Genomic DNA, 24,977 nt, shown 5'->3' with positions numbered 1-24,977 from the left:
ATTCTTCTCTGCAGAACCTCTCAAGCTCTGTCGGGTTGGATGGGGAGTCGTTGCTGCAAAGATATTTTCAGGTCTCTCCAGAGATATTAGATTGGGTTCAAGTCCGGCCTCTGGCTGGGCCACTCAAGGTCTTTCAGAGACTTGTCCCGAAGCCACTCCTACATTGTCTTGGCTATGTGCTTAGGGTCGTTGTCCTGTTGGAAGGTGAACCTTCGCCCCAGTCTGAGGTCCTGAGCGCTCTGGAGCAGGTTTTCATCAAGGATATTTCTATATTTTGTTCCGTTCATCTTTTCCTCAATCCTGACTAGTCTCCCAGTTCCTGCTGCTGAAAAACATCGCCACAGCATGATACTGCCACCACCATGCTTCACCATAGGGATGGTGCTAGGTTTCCTCCAGACGTGGCGCTTGGCATTCAGGCCAAAGAGTTCGATCTTGGTTTCATCAGACCAGAGAATCTTGTTTTTACATTTTTATGATATTTTATATTATATATAAAGTTCTTTGTTTCTGACCATTTTGAGCCTGTAATCGAACCCACAAATACTGATGCTCCAGATACTCAACTAGTCTAAAGAAGGCCAGTTATATTGCTTCTTTAATCAGAACAACAGTTTTCAGCTGTGCTAACATAATTGCAAAAGGGTCTTCTAGTGATCAATTAGCCTTTTAAAATGCTAATGTTGGATTAGCTAACACAACGTGCCATTGGAACACAGGAGTGATGGTGGCTGATAATGGGCCTCTGTACGCCTATGTAGATATTCCATTATAAATCAGCGGTTTCCAGCTACTGTAGTCATTTACAACATTAACAATATCTACACTGTATTTGTGATCAATTTGATGTTATTTTAATGGACAATTTTTTTTTGCTTTTCTTTGAAAAACAAGGACATTTCAATGTGACCCCAAACTTTTGAATGGTAGTCTATTATGAAAAGTCCTACTTCACGTTCCTCCTGTTGCTGTGCCTGAGCTTGCATGTGACGGCCAGTCCACAGCGCCACTCTAACTATTCCAACCATGCTGGAGAGAGAGGGATGGGGCCCAGAGGGATGGGCCGTCTGGGTCCGGGGGAGGTGGGGGCTGGGTTTCCCCACAATGTTGAGGTGGAGTCTCACGGACAGAGAGGAGGGGCCAGGGAGGGGAGAGGAGAGGAGGGGAAAGGGGAGAGTCCCAGGAAAAAGGGGTCCGGAGAGGAAAAAGCTGCTGGCTCTGCTTTGACTGGAAGGGTTTCTCCGGGAAGAGTGTCATTCACATCCCAGCGCTCCTACGGTTACTTCCAAAGCAGATTTCTTCCCTGTAGACTGGACTTTGTCCAAGGATTTGGAACATAGGGAAGAGAGAGAGAGAGTTAGCCTGCTTGCGTGTTTGATAGAAAGAGTTTGAGAGTTTGAGAGAAAGACAGGAGAGAAGTGTACGGGACCACAGAAGGACAGGGCAGACATAGAAGTGTACGGGACCACAGAAGGACAGGGCAGACAGAAGTGTGTGAGTCAGGGGACAGAAAGCAGAAAATACTGAACTGACACCCAAGGTATTCCTTTGAATACACAGTCCTTTGGCTTATTTTCAGGTCTTCATCCAGAAAACTATCCAGAAAGTCATGGAAGTGGAAACATCCAGCCTGCACTTGGAGCTGCAGGAGCAGCAGCAGACCCTCACCGAAATCTCAGACGACGAAGTCAACCTGCCACCGTCGGATGACGAAGACTTTGGTGCCGCCAAGGAACGTTCGTCGGTGGCGCTCGCCGTGTCCGAGGGCGACCAGGAGGAAAAGGAAGAGGATAAAGTGGGCGCCCAGGTGAACGGCGTTATGGTCCTGGCTCTGTTGGACAAGATCATCGGGGCGGTGGACCAGATCCAACAGACGCAGAGTGGCCTGGAGGCTCGGCAGCAGGACATGGAGCGATCAGTGACGGGGATCCAGGGCGAGCTCACCAAACTGTCCAAGAGCCACAGCACCACGTCCAACTCAGTCAACAAGATGCTGGAGAAGGTGCGCAAGGTGAGCGTCAATGTGAAGACAGTGCGTGCCAACCTGGAGAAGCAAGGGGGTCAGATCAAGAGGCTGGAGAGCAACGAGAACGAGCTGCTGAAGAGGCGCAACTTCAAAGTCATGATCTACCAGGTGAGCGTTGGGTGAATGTGTTTGGGTGTGGAGTGGGGATGGGATGGAGGTGTGTGGGTGGTGGGGTGAGGGTGTGTGTGGATATGTGGATATGTGTGTCGATGGAGGGAAGGCGTGTGGGGTGGTGTGTGAGTTGGTTGAGGGGGGAATTTGGCACGGCACGCCCGCTTGACACCGTGATGGGTGAGGATTGGGAACTATCATGAGGGTACTGGACTGGGGGTGGTTGGCAAACACACAAACAAGTGGAACTTCGTGAAAAGGTTAATACTCAATTGACAGGTATTTTTTGCAGATGATAGTTTGCATATTACCCGGCTGAGTGTGTACTGGCGAGGGAGAGGAGTTTGGGGTGTGGCTCACCTCAAGGCATCATTGGCAAGTTACCAAATGACAGCTTGTTCTTTAATATGGATGTACTCCAAAAGGCAAACATGCCACTCAAAGATAAGTATATTTCACATCACACATCACTATGTTTGGAGGACACAATTGCCCCATGAAAGCAATCCATCAAGTAGGGAAAAAAATAATCTAGATTTGAACTTGAACATCAAAAAGCAGTTTAACCAGTGCCACATACATTTATTAATATGTTCTACTATGTCATATTTCTATGCAATATATGTTTCATTGTTTTGGTATACCTTGGGTGATCTAGGATTATATCATACCATGTGCCACACCCTATGGTAGAAGTAGGGTCACCCTTACAAATGTCCACTACCGACAAATCTCATGCCTTTGATCCTATTTGACATCCTACAGAGTTAAAACATACATGGCTTCACATGTGGATACAGCTCACTTCTTTGACCATAAGCCATCCCTTTTCTATTTTATTTAAACAAAGATGGAAAATACCACCAGCACACTCTCGACTTCCAGATGTTTCATTTGAAAAGACACTTTGTAGTTTTGCAGCGAGCTCGGGAGCGCCGCGCAGTCTTTTTTTAGCCCGGGCCACGGCATAATGTGTAATGGCTTGCAGCTTTGCACAGCAGTGTGAGAACATTCAGAGTTTCCATCCTCCTGACTGTCTCGAGCACAGCTTGGGCAGACCCCCCCCCCCCCCCTCTCTCTCTCTCTCTCTCTCTCTCTCTCTCACCCTCTCCCTTCTCTTTCTTGCTCTGTTCCCTTCCCCCTTTGCCTGTCTTTGAGAAAATGTTTTTGTCTGTGCGAGCTTGCCCACAGACACACACACACACACACACACACACACATACACACACACACACACACACAACAAAGAGTTGTCCACTCTCCCATTTGTACAAGTCTTATTTTAACTACAAAACTGATTCAAATCAAATCATACCCAAATGAGGCAGGCATACCATACATATGATACACAAGAGCACACAAAACTCTTTCTCCTCTATTATGTTGAGAGATACACTGGCAACACATGAACATTTAATCCACCACAGATGAGACTGCTGTACTGCAGAGAAGAATACTACATTCTTATAGGTTGACTCATAGGATTACTTTTTTGGTTCTAATTTGATGAGTGGATTATTTCTCAATCAGTACCATAAATCATTTTTTAAATTAGAAACGGATCAAATGGCAGGCGTAAAGCTAGTCTTGCTATGAGCCTTCTAAAATGAAATATATATTTTTTTCAATGTAACAATTATTACTCTAGGCAAGTCAGTTAAGAACTCATTCTTATTAACAATGACGGCCTACCGGGGAACAGTGGGTTAACTGCCTTGTTCAGGGGCAGAAGGACACATTTTTACCTTGTCCGCTTGATCCAGCAACCTTTCAGTTACTGGCCCAACGCTCTAACCACTAGCCTGCCTGCCGCCCTGGTTTGTTTGTGTATTTGTGTTTGTACTTGTGTGTAAGAATACATTCTGGGCTCTGTGGTGTAGAAGAGACTCCCTGAGATCCCTATCTAACTCAAAACATCACAGCCAAGTGTGACATGTCATCATATTCATCTTCATTAAAAACAACAACCACAACGTATTCTGTTTTGTGCTACTTCTCTTAGAGCCATCAAGGTCAACCCCCCCTACACACACACACACAAACAAACACACAGCCATGAATGCTATCAATGTTTTTGCTACTTTGGGGCCATGAATACTGGATACAGTACACAGATAATAGCTTTTTGGAGCATTCCATTTTTAAGGCTATTTGGAGGGGAGTTCACTGTTAGCGATTTTGGAGCATTCCATTTGTAGGCAATTTGGAAGGAAGGATACGGTTGGTGATGCCTTCCTATCTCACCCTGCCAAATAGTGTTAGGTGGTTCCGATGGCAAGATGTGTACACTTTCACTATGAGGGAGAGTCCACTAGGTGAAGTTTTCAACCCTTCCCTAGTGATTGATACTCTGGGTGTGGTTCGTTGGGCTTTGTTTATTCGTTCCAGCCAGTGAGTGGTACTGTGTGTATCAGTGATGTAGAGGTCAAGCTAGGGACATAGAATATAGTGTGGGGATGCCTATTCTTACACAACACCAAGGGTGCGTCCCAAATGGCAACCTGTTCCCTATGTAGTTCAGTACTCTTAACCAGGGTCCATAGCGAATAGGGTGCCATTTGGAACGCATCCCAGGAGTCAACAAGATCCTGGTACCTATCAGAAACATGTTTCCTGTTAATGGATGAACATTTAAATACACTTTGGGGTTTCTGTGCATCTTTCCAATGTTCTTTTCGAGCCTCCTTCTAAGAACTAACTCCAATTATGATGTCACGCCAAAATCATATATCAGTCGTTCCTGATATAATCTTTTTTTTTTCAACTCTCATCCAAGCCCTTAGGAAACCCTACCGAGCCGCAGCCCTCCTCTGATACTAGTAAAAACACGCAGTAACTCATCCTGAAGGGAAGGTAGAAAGTTGAGGGCACAGCTGGGTGGCTTTGTAGTCGTCAGGAGCACTGGTATTTATCTTCCCTTTGCAAGTGCCTGTTTACCCTGTAGTCAGCACCCCCACCAGCCCACTCCCTCCGGGGGGCCCCAGGCTACCACAAGTGTAGTCACGACTCCCGGCTCAGCTGAAGTCCTCTATCTTCTGTGGTTGAACCGGAGAAGCTAACGCTAGGCTAATGCTAGGCTAAGCTAACATGAGAAGCCATTGGCATGCTAAATTAGACTAAACTAGGTTAATCTAAAGTAAGTAGGGGGAGTGAGTGGACCCTAATCAAATCAAATGTTATTAGTCACATGCCCCGAATACAACAGTGAAATGCTTACTTACGAGCCCCTAACCAACAATGCAGTTTTAAAACAAAAAAACAAATAAGAATAAGAAATAAAAGTAAAAAGTAATTAAAGAGCAGTAGTAAAATAACAATAGCAAGACTATACACAGGGGGGTACCGGTACAGAGTCAATGTGCAGGGGCACCGGTTAGTAATGTATGTACATGTAGGTAGAGTTATTAAGGTCACTATGCATAGATTACAACAGAGAGTAGCAGTGGTGTAAAGAGGGGGGGGGCAATGCAAATAGTCTGGGTGGCCATTTGATTAGATGTTCAGGAGTCTTATGGTAGAAGCTGTTTAGAAGCCTCTTGGACCTAGACTTGGTGCTCCGGTACCACTTGCCATGCAATTGCAGAGAGAACAGTCTATGACTAGGTTGGCTGGAGTCTTTGACAATTTTTAGGGCCTTCCTCTGACAGCGCCTGGTATAGAGGTCCTGGATGGCAGGAAGCTTGGCCCCAGTGATGTACTGGGCCATACGCACTACCCTCTGTAGTGCCTTGCGGTTGGAGGCCGAGCTGTTGCCATATCAGGCAGTGATGCAACCATGCTCTCAATGGTGCAGCTGTAGAACCTTTTGAGGATCTGAGGACCCATGCCAAATCTTTTCAGTCTCCTGAGGGGGAATAGGTTTTGTCGCGCCCTCTTCACGACTGTCTTGGTGTGCTTGGACCATGATAGTTTGTTGGTGATGTGGATAGCAAGGAACTTGAAGCTCTCAACCTGCTCCACTAATCTGTGTAAGCTCGGTCAGCGCATCAGCGAAATTGACGGCTCCCACCTCTCTATCAGCAGGAACAGCTGTGCTGTGTGTATGTGTGTGCGCGCATGTCATTTATGTACATTTACTGTAAGTTCTTGTTTAATCTGTCTGATGCATCAGACTGGGCTTGGACAACTGACTGAATTTATGTGTTGCTGTGTTCCCCTCAGAGAGGCGCTCGGAATGGGGCTACACTTCAGTGAAATGTCACTGGAATGTGACAACTCCATGAAAGGGAGGGAGGGAGGGAGGGAGGGAGGGAGGGAGGGAGGGAGGGAGGGGGAGTGAGTGAGTGAGTGAGTGAGTGAGCGAGTGAGAGAGGGAGGGGGAAGGGGGTTAGAGAGGGAGACAGAGAGAGAGAAAGAGAGAGAGGGGAGTGCGATAAGGAGATAAATAGGTAAGAGAGAGAGAGTAGTATGATTGGGGGATAAATAGAGGTAAATAAGAGCAACACAGGAACATTTAATCCACCACAGATGAGACTGTTGCGCTGCAGAGAAGAATACTACATTCTTATAGGTTGACTCATAGGATTACTTTTTGGTTTCTAATTTGATGATTGGATTATTTCTCAATCAGTACCATAAATCATTTGTTTAATTTGAAACTGATCAAATGGTAAGCGTAAAGCTAGTCTTGCGATGAGCCTTCTAAAATGAATATGTGTACGTGTGTGTGTCAGAGAAGGCTGGTGGGAGGAGCTATAGGAGGATGGGCTCATTGTATTGGCTGGAATGGAATCAATGGAATGGTACCAAACACATCAAACACACGGAAACAACGTGTTTTACTCCTTTCCTTAAATTCCGATCCAGCCATTACAATGAGCCTGTCCTCCTATAGCACCTCCCACCAGCTTCCTCTGGTGAGAGAGAGAGAGGGTCCATCTTCTTTGTGTAAGGAGTGCGTGATGCGGGTGTGTGTTTTGATCCAGAGCAACACATATTTAGACAGCTGATTCATACCATCGGCATCTCCAGCTCCCCAGCTCTGCTCTGCTCTCTCACCTCCACTACCATCACTCCACCCTAACTCCCATCCCACCTTCCTCTCTCCTACTCCCCCTACACCACTAACTATCACCCCTCCCTGCTACCCCCTTCCAGTCCCCCCTTCACCTTAACTCCAAACCCACCTCCATCTCTCCTACTCCCCCTCCACCCTAACTCCCACCCCTCCACACCACTACCAACCCCACCTAGCATTCCGTGTATGTTACAAACCACATTTCCCTAAGGGATGATAAAGTACGCTGTTCTCTTTTCTGTTTTCAAATACACACCTCCAAATTGTCTACAAATGGAATGCTCAAAAAAGCAATTTTACTGTATCCAGTATTCATGCACGCAAAGTAGCAGAAACATTGATAGCATACATGGATGTGTGTGTGTGTGTGTGTGTTGGGGGCTCTAAGAGAAGTCATACAGAAAACAGAATACGTTGTGGTTGTTGTTTTTAATGAAGATGAATATGATATGTCACATTTGGCGATCAGCAAATGTTTTGAGTTAGAGGCATCTCAAGGACTTTCTTCTACACTACAGAGCCCAGAATGTAGGCTTACACACACACACACACATGCACACACACATGCACACACACACACACACACACACACACACACACACAATCCTTGATTCCCATTCAAAATCCTATTTACCCTAACCCTAACCCCTAACACCAACCCTAATTGTAACCCTAAAACAGCCTTTTTCTTTTCGGGGACCGGCAAAATGTCCCCACTTGTCTGAATTGTCCTTGTTTTACTATCCTTGTGAGGACTTCTGGTCCCTACAAGATGAGTAAAACCAAAAACACACACACACACACAGACCATCCACTGTAATGACTAAACACAGATACCTGTAATGACTTATTCCCAGTCATTGCTGTTACATTCATAAAAATACTATGAGGCGTTCCATTCCATTCCCCTCCCAGGCATTTTACTTTCCGTAGCGTAGTCTCCTCCCACACCCACTGCGTCTAACAACACAACACAAGGGTGGCATAGGCCCATGAGTTTGGCCAAGCAAGACTATTTCCAAAGATAGAGGAAAGTAGTATAAATACAATACGTTATCCAATACGGTGGTCTACGTCTGCACTCAAGAACTTGCATGGACTTTTGTAGACACAATCCATTGCGAACTGTAACCAGCCTTTGCCACCGACTCCATTCTTTCTGTCCAGGCCGGTTTATGTACTGTTCTGTACGCTTGACTTATGGTGACGCCCAATGGGATGACAGTCACCACCGTTGCCATGGCACCCCCCTTGTTACTCTTTCCAATAACAATGGATTTCTGTTCATGAAGAGATTCACGACTCTGTGTGTGTGTGTGTGTGTGTGCGTGCATGAATGTACATGTGTTTGGAGCCCCAGACAAAGTATGTAGAAGAAAAAAAACCTGGCTTCTCACAATGGCAAGCTGTATCTTGCAGTGGCATTGTAGGGTGTATGGTGAAAAGTGCTCAGAGTACTTGACACAGACCTGTCGGTATCTCGGGTAACCCTGTAAAGAGGCACGGTTGCTACCATAGCCATGTATAGCCCTGAGACTGCCATGGCTCGATATGCGGGGCATATTTACAGCCTTGAACATTCACAAAGACGAGCCTATTTAGCGATATCTAATAAGCAAATTCCCGTGAGCGGGACATCGAGCTATTATCGACTTAACAATAAATGTATTGATATGTGTCAAATGACCGGCATTACCGTTGATCTGTTATGGGCCGTCCAAGAGGGGGGGGATGGAGAGGGAGATGCAAATTGGGACACAAAAGGCCCTCAACAAACCCTCTTGTCCAGAAATGAAGCCGTCCGTCAGTCAGCTGTTACTTAATTGGTACAGTGAATTAACAAGCAATAATTTGCCACAACTGTCAACGGACACAAGGGATAGTTCACCCAAATTACAAAATGACATTGACAATTCATAACCCAGTCTATGGACAATGTAAGACAGTGATCTATGCGTTGGTTTTGTTTACCTGGCGACTTCTTTTGGGGGGTGAACTATCCCTTTAAACAACAACCACCCCATGACATCACGGCGGGCCGAAAGCCACAAGAGATAGAGTTTCGCAGGACAAAGACTTAGACCGTTGGTTCAAATCCAAGCCAACGTAAACAGGAACCCGATCCCATAAAGGCCTCTTCCTTCTCACAATCAAACAAGTATGTGATAGTCGCTATTTTTAGATTGCAGCCCCTTCACCACCGACCCCTCCACCTCCAGTTCCCGTGGGCCCTGCGAGCGGCTACTTGAGCCGGAGTCGCTCTCTGTCCGAACGTATGATGTCATACCGGAGAGGATAAGGCCGCTACCCTACCTGCCAAAGTCCCCCAAAAGAAACTCGCAAAAATGAATGTTGAATGTTCTACATTTTGGCTAGTAAGTGAGTTAAGAGAACCAAAGCATTCCTGATACCTTGCCTTATATGGCACTGTAGACCGGAGAGAGGTGAACAAATGGATTTGCCCTGTCAAAGACAAAGGTTTGAGTCTGAGAGTTATTGTCAAGGCAGCTTCTAACATGTACATTTTCATAATTGTGTTGTGAATCACTGGTTTCAATCTTGAATTCAAAAGGGGAAACATTAGGGGCTTGTAATGGTAATAATATTACATTCGGCTGTATGTGAGCCATTTGGGTAGTGTGCAACACTAAAAATGGTCAAACGAGAGGGCTGTTTGACACCACTGTCAAACATAAGTGAGTGAGGACTGTGTGTGTGTGTGTATCCAAAGAAGAAGGGGGCACTTCCTTTAACATTGTTCCTCTCCACACAACTTCCCACTGGGCACAGACGTGAATTCAACGTGAAATCGAACAAACAAAAAAACGTCACCATGTCATTGGATTTAGGTTAAAAGTTGGGTGAAAAAAAAAGACAAAATGCCTTTAAGTTGATGACTTCTTGCGAACCCAATCAGTTTTCCACGTTGATTCAACATCGTCATATTGATTTTGGGTGTTGAAATGACGTGGAAACAACGTTGATTCAACCTGTTTTTGCCCAGTGGGCTGAGTCTGCACTCAGACAAAGCATACATCAAATGAAATCAAACTGTATTGGTCACACACACGTGTTTAGGAGATGATATTGCCGGTGTTTCGCGAAATGGTTGTGTTTCTAGCTCCAACAGTGCAGTAATATCTATCAAGTAATATCTAACAATAAACACAATCTAAAGTAAAGGAATTAAGAATATATAAATATTTGGAAGTGCAATGTCAGAGCGGCATAGACTAAGATACAGTAGGATAGGATAGAATACAGAATACACATGTGAGAGGAGAAATGCAAAATATGTAAACATTATTATAGTGACTAGTGTTCCACTATTAAAGTGACCTGTGATTTCAAGTCTATCTACATAGGCAGTATTCTCTAATTTGCTAGTGATGGCTATTTAACAGTCGGATAGCCTTGATATAGAAGCTGTTTCTCAGTCTCTCGGTCCCAGCTTTGATGCACCTGTACTGACTCCCTCACCACGGCTGTCTTTTAGGCTTTTATGTTGATCTGCAATAGTATTGTGAAAAGACAGGACAGGAACACATCAGTCTCCAATGCACCATCTGACAAGTTGTTCTTTCTCTCTCAGCGTTTTCTCAGACTCACACAATCACAGTCCTACATAAAGCCATAATGTATACTATAAAATAATAACCAGTCCTTAATACAGATAATGTATAATCTTAATTCCTAGACAATAGAACCATACCTGCAATAGTATTGTGAAAAGACAGGACAGGAACACATCAGTCTCCAATGCACCAACTGACAAGTTCTTCTACACAGGAGCATGAAGAAAGGTAAAACACAAATCCTGTCTCACATCCCAAATACATTGCTAGGTGCTTTCAGTGTTGACAGTACCAAAACACAACAACTCATGTACAAAAACACTGCAACATAAACAAGTCACAACGTGAAATCGCCTCTATTCCATTCTGACCGTAGAGGACCAAACTACATCTCCCATAATGCAACGCCAGCACCAGTCGGCAGCTCAGCTAACCGTCTGCATCACAGAAAGGCATGCTAGCAAGCAACAGCAGCACTTTTAGCACTCTGTAAACTATATGTTTCAATAGTCTCACACTCCCTTATAACAATATCTACAGCATTAACCTTGGGATGTTTTAATTATTTCACGTTATGGACTTCTACAAAGGAGTAATCTGCAACACATACCTTTCTCTCTCAGCGTTTTCTCGGACTGAGGAGAACGGGAGCTACGGGTAGCACCAGAGTGTTAGTAGGTGACACAAGCACCCAGATGAAATAAAATACATTTAATGAAACAAAACCCGAAGATGTTAACATCATTCAGCTACTTTAGCTGCCTACCTAACATCAACAGGCAGCACCAGTAGCGCAAGTTCCTGGCAATCATAGCGATCTGACTCCCCCCATCTGTCTGAACTTGGAATATTCCTGTTTGCGGGCTTTGGCCACTGACCCTCAACCTGGTTGTTCTGTTCTGCGTTGTGTACTATTCTAATCATTTGAAGTTTGATGGAATAACCATTTCAACTTTACTACACTTACGTGGTTATTCCACTTGTCCAGATGGGATAGGGCAGTGTGCAGTGCGATGGCGATTGCGTCGCCTGTGGATCTATTGTGGCGGTAAGCAAATCGAAGTGGGTCTAGGGTGTCAGGTAAGGCAGAGGTGATATGATCCTTGACTAGTCTCTCAAAGCACATCATGATGACAGAAATGAGTGGTATGGGGTATGGGGTCATTTAGTTCAGTTACCTTTGAATTCTTGGGTAGAGGAACAATGGTGGACATCTTGAAGCTTGTGGGGACAACAAAGTATGTCCATAAACACTCCAGCCTGCTGGTCTGTGCATGCTCTGAGGACACGGCTAGGGATGCCGTCTGGGCTGGCAGCCTTGCGAGGTTTAACACGCTTAAATGTCTTGCTCACGTCGGCCCCAGAGAAGGAGAGCCCACAGTCCTTGGTAGCAGGCCGAGTCGGTGGCACTATGTTATCCTCAAAGCAGGCGAAGAAGGTGTTTAGCTTGTCCGGAACCAAGGACGATCCTGCGTTCACTCTACTGTATCAAGAATACTTTGACACTGCTAGCCATCTCACAAACTTAACCTAGCATGTTGTTGTTTTATATTCTAGCACAGTGATGTCAGTTCTTTATGACAAAAGTTGTACTTGTGACACTCCAGTTGTATGGTTTATTTGTTTCACTTTGGTTGGTTGAATGGACTTACTGTTGGTCTGCATCTGCAAAATTATTCAACTGTAACATTGACTAGCCCTGAAGTGTTTTGAAAATGCATATTTACAGATTTACATCTCGAACAAGCACAAAGACATGCCTATTTGCGATATCATATCTAATAAGCTAATTCCTGTAAGCGGAACATCAATACAAAATCATGTGATCAGATTAGTGCATTTTGTTATTTAGGGCGTTTGTGAAGGGGAATCATCGGTTTGACTCACTGAGAAATCTTCAAGACTGTTACTGGAAAATAGCAAGCTATTATTAGAAATGTAATGGTTTAGCATTATACTACCCCAGTATAGGCCTAATGCACTAACTATAACTAAACCACCTTACAATGCCATAGGAGAACAGCTGAAACTAGTTAGTCAGGGCAGCCCTTTTCCGAGGGGAAAAAAATAGGGGAGTCTGTAAGGGTGTGCTGCTTATCTTTCAGGAGTCAGGGGTCTGCTAGTGTTGGCCAGGCATGGGCTTACTGTAGCTCATAAAGGAACTGTAAGGGAACTTCTCTTTGTGTTCAGCAAGACCTCACTGATGACCTCACAGTCAATTGATGAAGTAAAACAAAATCCCAATGTTCCTCATTGAAAAGCAGTGCGTCATGTCCTTTGTACCGTATGCTCACTGAGTTACTCGGCTCTCCTTGTGATATGACATAGTGTGTCTACTGAATGATAAGCTGAATTAACCATCTTCCTCTCCCCTGCTCCACCCTCAGAAACCATTCAAGAGAGGGGTGGAAAAGTGTTCTGAAAACAGCTCAGGGAGTCCCAATAGCAACAACATACGAAAGTCAAAGTGCGCTCATTCCTATAGGAACAACAAGGTGGAGTCAAAGTGCACTCATCCCAAAGGGAACAGCTTAGGGGAGTCAGAGTGTACTCATCCCCAATAGGAACAACATAGGGGAGGCAGTGGAGGTGTTGCTGTGGCCAGTTCGTGAACACAGGGCCGAGGAGGAGAGATGTCTCAACAACAGAGCTTGTGATTCATTGCGTTCCGTTCCCCCCGAGGGACCTCCGGCATGCCATAACTTTATATAGCAATCTCTCCTCTCCTCTCCCTCTGTGACTCCGACGTTCTCTCTCTCTCTCCTCCTCGCTCGCTCTCCACTACACACTGTATTACTCTCTCTCTTTCCACATTTTCTTTCTTTCTTTACTCTCTCGCTCTTTCAATCTCTTTCTTTCTCCATTTTCTCTCTTTCTTCCATTCTTTCTCTATTTTTTTTTTCTTCCTCTGTCTCTCTTTATTTCTCTTTTCTCTCTATATATTTCTCTCTTTTTCTTACAGTGTCTATTTTCTCTCTCTTGCTCTCTCTCTCTATATATATTTCTCTCTTTTTCTCACTGTGTCTATTCTCTCTAAGGGCCAGGGGAAAATCAGAATGGAAAAAAGGAGCAGCCATTCTCCCCCAGTGGCTCTTTGTCACTGTTTGCCCATCGCATGCTTTCCCACACACACACACCCCTTAGGCACAGATCCAGGATCAGCCCAATCCCCTCCCCCAATTGTAATCTTAACCATTAGAGGGGGAACACACAACTGACCTTAGATCAGTGTCCCAGACTAGGCCTAATACGATCTTCAGTCAGTGGTTTGCTTTGGAAAGTAGTGCCATTAATTCAAAAGTTAGTCCAGTGAAGGATTTCTATTTCAAGGCAGGACGTTTCTTTCATTTCAGGATGCGTCCCAAATGGCACCCTAATCCCTACACAGTGCGCTACTTTTGACCAGGGCTCAAAGGGACTTAAATTGAAGGGCATGAAATTATTCCTTAAAGGGATATTTGGTTTCTTTCTGCTTCTGTGCTAAAGATCGACATTTTTGTGATGCGTAAAAGGTTCAGATGTATGCAAAGATGAATGTAAAACTGTTTTTGCTTCATGAAAACTGAAAAGGGAGGAGGACAGAGAGGGAGTGTCGGTGAGAGAGGAATTCCTCTGTAGCCCGGCAGACACAGACACACACACACACACACACACACACACAGTAAAGAAGCTGTACACATGGCAGTGATGAGTGGTTCTACAGCGATTGAGTTTGGGGCTGGGCTGGGCTGGGCTGGAGGAAAGCTTCCATGGTGAGCCTCACCCGGGTCCTCAAGCCTTGCCGCAGTCAAACGAGGTCCTCTGACACATGCCTGTTTGTAAAGTGCAATTTATTTTTCCTGCTGAGGTCGGAACGTGGAAATCTTGACAAAGCATAGACTCAAGGACAGGCAGATACTCCCTGTCTGTATTAGATAGAACGTAGGGGGCCCGCACGCCTTGGGGGAAAACAACCCATGGTTACCTCGGTTGGTTACCTCATTTTTCAAACGTGATTTTCTTGTTGTTTGCTTGTTTTAGTCAATTACAAAACTACATTTAAGAAAAGCACAACATGTCTAAATAGGACTTTTCATCTCTTTCTGCTCCCGAGCGTTCTCACTGCTTAGAAAAACGTAATATTGTCGGGCTTCCCTCATGCACCTTTTCATAATGGAGTGCTAGCTAGCTACCAACTAAAACCTTAAGCTGGCCAAGACCAGGAATACAAAACAGACTATACAGCTACTAGTAGTGACTAAAGTTACAAACAGACTATACGAAACAAGTTAAATGTCTAACCTGTGATGAAATGTTTTGCACACACATAGCTATGAGAAGTCGACTTGGGTACCGGATCCCCACATTTCCCACGTCGAATAAGCCTGAAGCCACAGGGCTTCGCAGGCTCTTTTTCCTACATGAACCGTAGGTCCGGATGAACAAAAAAATTGACGAAGAGGTTGGCTCTTTTACAACGGGGGTCAATGTTAAAGAATGTTTGTTTCCCAATTTGTGGGCGTGGTCCGGGGGAATTCCTTATTATGATATGAATATCGACTCGGAATATACATGGAGTAAAGTATAGTGGTGATGGTGATGGTAAGGATGAGGACATTGATATTACAATTAAAACATGAAGGATAATTGTCTAGGAATTGTTATTGTACCCACCTACATCATTTTTGCACACGGATTACATTTGCACATCCCACCACCAAATCACTCCACAAAGCAGAAAAACAGACCAAAAGCAGAATAGGGTTGCGGATACTGGACAGCCAGAGAGAGAGAGGGAAGAGAGGGAGGTTGGGGGGAAAAAAAAGAGAGAGGGGGGGGGGAACGTAGGCTTGTTAGTGAAAGAGTGGGACTTATTTGTGCTGACGGCACGGGGCTGCAGCCAGCTGATCTCAGCATATGAGTACCCCCCCCCCACCACAACACAATGACTAGACATGCAGGCAGCAGTTCAACATGGGTCGCCTGTTTTTGACTTAGCCTCGCCAGCCCCCCACTGCCCGTTTGTGCTGCTTGCCCCAAAGCAGATACATGTTTAACGAAATAGACCTTTGCGTGTGTTAGTGTTGGTGGTCATAGGTGGATAGTCAAATGTATTTCTACATCCTGTAAATAGTCTTTCTACATACCACTGTTTAGAATGTTTGTACTCAAAAGGCGATGACATAGCCTGTTTAAACCAGACTGAACGTGACGCTCGTTGTTGTCCCACATGAGTTTAACATTCAGTACAGTATGTACACTGGAGTGCATTGTGTGGTGTTGAATTATTGTGGATAGACCGCCCTCACTCACACACACACACACACACACACACACACACACACACACACACACACGCACACTCTAAGTGGGTGGTAGAGGCACTCAGCGAGTGTGAGTGTAACCGCACTGTAAACACCTTTGAGACAGATAACTTTTCCACAGGCCATGTCTCAGAGCTCGTGCACCACTCTCTCCATGACTAAGACTAAGTGAATGAAGGAGGGGGGAGGGAGAAAGGGAGAGGGAAGGGGGAGGGAGGAAAGAGATAATAGAGAGAGAGAGAGGCAGAGAAAAGAGAAAGAGGAATGAGAGATGAGAGATGGAGAGAGGGACAGAGATGGAGAGAGGGACAGAGAGAGAGAGAGAGAGATAGAGAGAAAGGAATTAGAGGGAGACGGAGAGAGAGAAAAGAGAAAAGAGGAGAGAAATAAGGAGAGAGAGGAGAAGGAAAGAGAGAGAAAAATAGACTGTATTCACCACTGCGGTCCCAGCACACGAAGCAGCGGGTTGGAGGGAGTTTCTCTGTGGTGGTTGCTAAGGACAACAGAAGAGTGTGTGTATACAGTACACTGTAGCTGTGTATCAGTGGTGGTAGAATGGAACGGTCTGAAAGGGGAGGTCTGAAATCAGTGAAAAACCATATGCAGACACACACACACACACACACACACACACACACATTACCCCCACCATCCTACATGCACAGACACACCACACCCTGCCTTGACTGACACCAAGCAGCACAAGATAAAGATTGCAGCCCATGATTTGTGTTTCATCATCACATAGACTACTCCCAACACTACAGGACACGTTTAACCCTGGCACAGAGTGTTTTGCAATGCCTGCCATTTGTAATTGATGGGCAAAGTTCAAATCTAATATGGCAATGTTACTGTATGTATTGGGCAAGTTTTTGTGCACGAGCTCACATGCGCACACACACACAGGCATACATACCCCCCCCCCCCACCACCTTCCTGCCTTTCTGTCTATTGGTCTCTCCCTAGTCGGCTTCTGTCTCTCGGTCTCCCCCTCGTCGGCCTGAGAGAACAATGTCCTTTTAAATCAGGAGGGGTCAGGATATCAGTCACGCCAAGGTGAATGCCTGGCTTCCTGTCACACTCCGGTTGTATCCCTAATGGCACCCTATTCGCTTTAAAGTGCACTACCTTCGACCAGTCAAAAGTAGTGCACTTCATAGGGAATAGGGTGCCATTTGGGATGCAGTTCACTCTTTTTTTCCATGTACACACTTTCCTCCGTTACACCCTTTGGCTCCTCAAGAAGCCTTATATAAGTGCCTTGACCTCTGAACTTCCGTTCTTTGAAGTTGCATACTGACAGATTGGAGGTCTCCCGAGCTGGGCCGGGCAGAGGTATTCACTGTAGGGGGGCAGATTAAAGTCAAGAAAGGGCACATATGTCTAGTTTTTACCATCCAATATCTAAAACTCGATAGCTTAATCATATTTTGTATTCGGAGGGTTATTTTCACACAAGGTGGGTGGGGGGAGAGGGATTTAGGCAGGTATGCTGTGGAACTTGTAGGCCTGTGCATCACAGGAGGCTGCTCAGGGGAGGACGGCTCATAATAATGGCCGGAAATGAGCAAATGGAATGGCATCAAACCCCAGGAAACCCTGTGTTTGATGTATTTGTTACCCCTCCACTTATTCCGCTCCAGTCATTGCCACGAGCCCGTCCTCCCCAATTAAGGTGCCACCAACCTCCTGTGCTGTGCACGTACGTGCCTGCTGGTCTCAAGCCAATTTGATCAGTACGGTAGGAGTAAATGGGATTTGAAATAAGAAAAGGTTAAGGAAGTCGAGTCCTTACATAGACCTGCAATGAAAAAGGCTGTTGTAACAGACTGTAAAAGCCTGCGCTAAGAGCCCATTAGCCTTATATTTTATGAAAGTTGTCCCCGGGGTGGAACAAATACGAACAAATCTGATTGGTTTGGTTAGTGACTTGGCTGCTAGGCTTGTGCAATATACTGTTTATACCGTATACAAGGGTATTTCGAAATACCAACGGTATGATTTTCTATACTGACAACAGAAACCAACAACAGAGACATTACAGCAGAGACATTGCAGCAGAGACATTACAGCAGAGACATTGCAGCAGAGGCATTGCAGCAGAGACATTGCAGCAGAGACATTACAGCAGAGGCATTACAGCAGAGGCATTACAGCAGAGGCATTACAACAGAGGCATTACAGCAGAGGCATTACAGCAGAGGCATTACAGCAGAGACATTACAGCAGAGGCATTACAGCAGAGATATTCAATCCCCCCCTGCATCAAGATCCCTGTTGCCTAAATTGTTTTATGTTTGCCCCTAGTGTACACATTCGGTAATAACTCATACGGTCTGGTACAGAAACGGTATGACGGTATGAAAATCGAGATACCGCCCAACCCTATTTGCTGCTCGTTAAACCACGCCCCTTGACCTTTTCGCCAGAACCAATTGGAATCGTTCTGCCCTACAGAACAACTTTGATAACATACAAGGCTAGGAAATTGTTTCAAGAAAACCTGTTTTGCTTGTGATATAAATCAATGTAAGACTCTCTTCCTGGCAGAATCCCAAATGGCACCATATTCCCTTTTACAGTGCACTACTTTTGACCAAAGCCCTATGAGCCCTGGTCATAAGTAATGCACTACATGGGGAATAGGGTGCCATTTGGAACGCAACCCCTGTGTACTACTAAGGAAATAAGGGTTCATCAGTCAAGGTTGCGTTTACCCTCGACACCAATAGAACACAATGCATGACCAAAAGTATGATCCCAGTCACAGAACAATGAAACACAATAGGGAGTTCTCCTCTCCCACCTGCTTTGACGCTCCAGTTGTTTTTTCCCCCAATATCGATGCAAGCACATGGTTTTCCAGACAGCCGTAAAAACATCATCACCTTTGTGCTTATCAAAATAGCCGGCGGTGTCTCCCTCGTTTAACTCAGCCAAAAGGTATTTCTCGCCCCCCTCCACTCCACTCCCCCACTCCGAGCCCCTTTGTTAATGCCTTTTACTGTTCCTGTTTTCCTAACGGTGGGGGTTGGGGGGGAGGAGACAATGCACAATATTAGCTGGAGACCCATAGGAGCCATATGGCAGTGTAAGCGAGTGACTCAGTGAGATTGCCGTGATGGAAAAAAAAAGAAAGAAAATGTCTTTCCCATTAACAAGCCGGAGCATTGTACACGGGGTTTGGCAGAACGCAGGAACACACGCACACGGGAAAAGAGCGAGGGGCTTGCGAGCCTGGAATGCGAGGAACAGGAAGAGGGAGAGGCAGGCCAGGACGATGAGAAGGGACGGGTGGGAAAGGGGAATGGGTGGAATGGAAGAAACGACAACAAAGACTTGAAACGTGCCTGTGCTGTTCAGAAACACTCGTTGAGGCAGGTCAAGATATCAGGTGTTTTTGAGAAGCAGCTATCTGGTGGGTTAGATCATGAAAATTATGGCCTCCTCCACTATTTTACCTTTATTTAACTAGGCAAATGAGTTAAGAACAAATTCTTATTTGTTCAGAACAATAGATTTTTACCTGGTCAGCTCTGGGATTCAATCTAGCAACCTTTCGGTTACTGGCCCAATGCTCTGACCACTAGGCTACCTGCCACCCCTAGGTTAGATTAATTGATGACTTTCTATCCATCCTCGTGTCAATAAGGCATTAACAGCAGTGGAGCCTGTCCTTTGTACACGCGAACGAATTAAACATTTGTTAAAGAGCATACTTCCACGTTTTAAAGAGTGTACTTCATTCCTCATTGGAAACCCCCCCCCGAAAACATTTGGTCTGCACATGGGAGTTACACACAGACGTTTCGGTTGAAAGCTGTCTTCAGTGTCTAGGTTCCCCAGTTCCAGACAGGTGATGTGATGCAGTGAGCCTTGGTGAGGAGACGGCGTCCGACTCTGAACGTGTGGCAGCCTGCAGGTAGCTCAGAGGCCTTGAAATCACCATGTTCCTGACAGGAAAAGCCTGGAGGCCTCTCCACCCCTTCAAGTGTGCACGTGTGTGTGCACAAACATTTACAAGTGTGTGTGTGTGTAATAATAATAAAAATGCGTGTGTGTACATTAAGAAAGTGTGTGTGTGTGCAGTGCAAAGGAGGCGAGGAACATGACTCACCAGCATCAGGAGTACAGGCGTTAAACAATAGAGTAATTAAGGTAGACTGATTGCTTCTGGCAAGGCCGGGATCCAATACAAAGCTTGGATGCTGAAGGTTACTTGTTTTTTCATGCCAGAGGGAGACACGACAGTGGAAAATGTAATGGTTTTGTAGTGGAGTGGAAATATGGAAACAGAGGAGAGGGGAGGGGGGTATTGTTGGGAGAGGAGAGGTGGTCGGGATCTCAGGCTTTATCACACCCACTGCACCAGGGTTTCCGCACACACACACACACACACACAGACACACACGTGGTCACACACTTTGTCTGTTTCACACGCACACACGCTCACAAACACACACAAGTGTTGTTTTACCGGTACAAACCCAGGGCAAGGGTTCCCATTTGGGATTCTCATGTCAGACTATTTTAAGACGTACCTTATCAGAAACGAATGCAAGACCCAAGTCCAAACAAGTATTACTGTTGCTTTGAAGTTCAAAGTTAAAGTTCCTCATGAATGTAGTCAAAGAGAGGCTAGTGTTTGCAATACACATGTGTAACTTCAGATACCCATTTCCTGAATAATTTGACTATTATTGTCAATAATATATTTGTGTGTGTGTGTGTGGGGGGGGGGGGGGGGGGGGGGGGGCATATTTATTGGTCCAAAAACATATTCTCTGACGTACAGAGCATGTCTATCATCTGCTTTAACAGCTTCATGTCTCCTCTTATCTGCAGGACGAGGTGAAGATTCCCTCTAAACTGACCGTGTCAAAGTCCATGAAGCTCTCAGAGCTGGTGGAGGGAGGACGAGGCAGCGTGCTGGACTTGAAAGAAGGAGCCGAGGAGAACGGAGAGGAGGGAGAAGAGAAGCCCCACTTGGACCTCTCCTCTGATGAGGAGGAGCTGGAGATCGAGGACGTCATCGAGGAGTCGCGCGCCGAACGCATCAAGCGTAGCAGCCTCCAGCGCGTACAAAACATCAAAAGTGCCTTCTCAAAGGAGAAGATGGGCTTGACCAAGGAGAAGATGACCAAGACCAGGGAAAAGATGGGCTTGACCAAGGAGAAGATGACATTGACCAAGGAGAAGATGGGCTTCAACAGGCAGAAAGCCAATAAGGAGAATGTGGAGAAAATCCCGAAGCCAAACGCCAAAGAGAATTTCGACAAGACCAAACAACACGCCAAAGAGAACTTCGACAAGACCAAAAAAAACGCCAAAGAGAATTTCGACAAGACCAAGCAGAAGACCAAGGAGAACCTGGAGAAGACGCGCCACAACATCGAGAAGAAGATGGGCAAGCTGGGCACGCGCATGAGTGTCAACCCGGAGCAGAAGGAGAAGATGAAGGTGTCGCGGCAGAAGGTGATGAAATCCTTTACCCCCGACCACACCGTCTACGCCCGCGACAAGACCGCCATCTACAAGGTGCCTCCCTTCACCTTCCACGTCAAGAAGTTCCGCGAGGGGGCCATGGAGCCCGTGGAAGTCCAGGGGACGGAGATGGTGGAGGTATCCCAGGACCTGAACCCTTTTCAGGGACTGGAGGATGACTGCCACGAGGGGTGTGTGGATCTGGACGTGGACGTGGATATGATGAATGGAGGAGGAGAGGAGGAAGGAATGGAGGATGAAGAGGAAGAGGAAGAGGACGAGGAGGACAGCCATTCCCTGCAGGAGATGCACGAGGACTCGGAGCATGTGCTGGTGGAGCGGGATAGGGACAGCGACTAGGTGAGGAAGTGGAGGAAGAGGAGGAAGGAGGAAGGTGAACGAGACAACTTGCCTAATACCAAAACTGCCCACTAGAACCAAACCCCCTGAGTGCCTTGTGTAGATCTAAAAAGGACTGGATAGGTAGAAGCAATGCGGTAATAGCTACCTGTTGTCTTCTGCTGTATTTCTTGCACCTGTCCAATCCACTTTACAAAAGTGTCTAAGGGGGAGGGGCTAGGGATTGATTTTGGGATTGGGTGCTAGAGAGGCCATGAAGAGAAGAAGAAAAGGAAGAAGAATGAGACAACAAACAACAACATGGGGTTGGAAGAGAAAGAAAGGGAGAGAATGGGGTGGTAAGGAACACAGCATAAAGTTTCTATGCCGTGAACAAATTATTACTCAGAAGGGGTGTGGCCATATCCCTTGGGAGCGAACAGTATAATATTACATCAACTTCCAGAATCATGTTTAAGTTGAAATGCTAACGTCACTCACAAAAGCTGTGAATGGAAGTTAGTAAAGTGCTAATTTAGTTGCCACCTGTATGTTAGATATTTCAGTAACTCTTTAGTAACAGTCTAAAAAAAAAAGGATAACACAGACCCTTAAATGATGGGAAAGTGTGGCCACTTCGGTTTTGAAATGATTTGTTTCTTGAAAGGTCATCAAGCGTAAAAAGCACAAAAATGAAAATGAAAAATCTTCATAAACGGCATCGGGTTAAAGTAAATAAATTCACAAATACGAATATAATTCTTTTAAATATCTTAAATTGACCACGTTTCCCTGAATTTGATTATATAATCTTGAAGCCCAGTAAAAAAACAGTATGGGACTGGATCCAGGAAGTAAGGCCAAATAGGCAGTCACTTTCCCATTGTATGAGTGATTATAAAATGTTAAAGCACTGCATTAATATATTCACAAATGCTTACATCAGTTTACCAACCTACAAACAACCAAAGTTTGACGTAAAGTTTACAGTGACATACCATTTTTGACAGAATAATGAATGATTATGTAGTGCTTCTGGATATTTTATTAATATGTATTTTGAAGACTTGATTTAGGCCCCCGATACGATGAAAGTATCACTTCATTCTTAATATTATTACCCCCCCCCCCCCCCCCACACACACACACACACACACACTTTACCTGTAGGCATGGTGAATATGACCAGTTCATGTAATTTGGGTGTATTTTCTTGATAAAGATGGCATCTTATACCGTCACCTTTTTGTTGTTTGTGAAGAAAGAGTCTAACAAAGGGGTCTGCGCTCAAATGAAGGACCCTGACATCTGCAAGAAACACAAAATGGTTGTGAGACGTTTATGGAAAGTCACTCGTGCTGTAGGTAGACTACGCACACATGTATTCATTCACTGCCTGAGTTTTAGATAAGAAAGGACATTCTGGTGAAATCGCAAGTCATTAAAATCTTTTTTTTTTTTTTTACGTGACAAAGATAAGGAGCAATTTTATACGATTTCTTTACAATCCTGGTGGAAAAATGTAAATCCTGCCACTGGTGTGCTATATGAACCCTGTACAATAGCAAGCATTTGTTTTATCAATGTTTTAAAGTTTCTTATGTGTTGAGTTGACGGTAGACTAACCAGCCACTTACAGACTCATTTTCCCAACACTTTTTGAACATCTACTCTCTTTAAAAGTGTTTTGATGAGGTCCACCACCTAGTGGCAATGTATGATATTAAACCTATGGACATTTACAGAGCAGCAGTGCTGACACCAGCATCTCCTTACGAAAGCCGCCCATCAACTAGTACTTTTTCACTGATGTAGGAGCAACCCTTAAATCCCAAAGGACTGATACCAGGCACTTGTTTTCCCTAACATTTTTAACCTGGCTGATGCAAGTCAACTGTGCTTTGATTCTCTTGTTGCGTTTAGAATCAGTGTTTTTAATGTCCAATTCAACCCTTTTTAGTTTTATTGACACGTTCAATTGTTTTGTGAAGAGATAATATAAGGCTGGGGTTCAATCTAATCCTGACCTAATGTGTGCATGCTCACAGACTCACAGTCACTGGTTATTCCATAAGCACATAAATGCACCATCACCGTTGTTAATGATCTCATACAGACGAGTTCTCTATTTTACTTTAAAAACGTACATTTTAAACTAAACAGATAAATTGTTGGATTAATTGATCGAAGACGAGGTGAAACGTACTTTTCCTCCAAACTGTAACAAAGGGGGAGACAGTACTCCAGTATCATTGATGTCCTGGGTCTTGTTCATTGTGGCATAGAACAGAAAACATTTTAAAACGGAACAGGGAAATGAACGTTTCTTATTGGACAAGGTAGTCCCTACCTAAAAAGTCAATTTTCTTTCGCTTGGTGCTTAATGAACACGGCCCAGTTTCCGAACCCAGATCTGAATAATCCTGTTTTTTTCCTACCATTCATTTCCGTGTTTGTAAGTGTATATAATGTCAATCACTGCCATAGCAGTGCAACTGCCTTTATTGCAAAACCAGTGAACCTTCATTTGCTTCCGCTGTCTCCAAACCCTCTGTGAAAATACTTACATTAAGCAACAAACAGCCATGAATGACATTTGCTTACTTTGTACACAAAGCTTAAATAACATTCAGCAACTATGATTTTTTTTAAACAGTGCCTTTCTAGCTTTTAATAAGATACATTTTAAATCAAATGTGGGGGGGGGGGGACCCCACAACAACTAAAGTCTATGTTTAACCCCCCCCCCCCCCCCCATCTCTTTTTCATGTTGGTTAAATAATGCATATGAAATCTGTACCATGTAATGACTCATTCCCTAACCACTAATACTTTAATAAAAGCTCATTTGATTCACAATTGCTGTATGTCCTCATTGAAAACACTGGGATGATGATCCTAAATGAAAAACAAGCGGTAGTGTATCCTTGCAAGTACAATTTATTTGACTTTTGATTCAGTTGTTGCATGTGGTACAAGTAACATTGTGAATATTATTCAGCAAACATAAACCACAGAGACCAAAATTGTCTATAGGTGTATGTGGTGCACGAGTCTCACTATCTTCCATACCAAGTTTTTCAAATACACACTTTTCAGTTATAGTGCAAAATATAGCG

At 44.8% G+C, this 24,977-nt stretch overlaps 1 protein-coding gene across 1 annotated transcript; it reads left to right on the top strand.

Moving 5' to 3' along the window:
* The first annotated feature begins 1,136 nt into the window (after positions 1-1,136).
* Positions 1,137-24,714, top strand: LOC139368223 (caveolae associated protein 1b). The gene is made up of 2 exons (XM_071106881.1): positions 1,137-2,134; positions 20,881-24,714. The coding sequence occupies exons 1-2, from the start codon at positions 1,610-1,612 to the stop codon at positions 21,877-21,879; spliced, it is 1,524 nt and encodes a 507-aa protein (XP_070962982.1). The 5' UTR covers positions 1,137-1,609; the 3' UTR covers positions 21,880-24,714.
* The last annotated feature ends 263 nt before the right edge of the window (positions 24,715-24,977 follow it).

Source organism: Oncorhynchus clarkii, chromosome 16, assembly GCF_045791955.1.
Source record: "Oncorhynchus clarkii lewisi isolate Uvic-CL-2024 chromosome 16, UVic_Ocla_1.0, whole genome shotgun sequence".
In the NCBI taxonomy this organism is placed as follows: Eukaryota; Metazoa; Chordata; class Actinopteri; order Salmoniformes; family Salmonidae; genus Oncorhynchus; species Oncorhynchus clarkii.
The sequence above is the reverse complement of the archived record's forward strand: the minus strand, read 5'-3'. Positions and strand labels throughout refer to the sequence as shown.

Bases quoted from the DNA above. Each gene is read 5' to 3' on its own strand.
- LOC139368223 (XM_071106881.1), top strand. From the start codon at position 1,610: ATGGAAGTGGAAACATCCAGCCTGCACTTGGAGCTGCAGGAGCAGCAG. The intron at 2,135-20,880 runs GTGAGCGTTGGG...TCTTATCTGCAG, and splicing joins TCAAAGTCATGATCTACCAG to GACGAGGTGAAGATTCCCTC.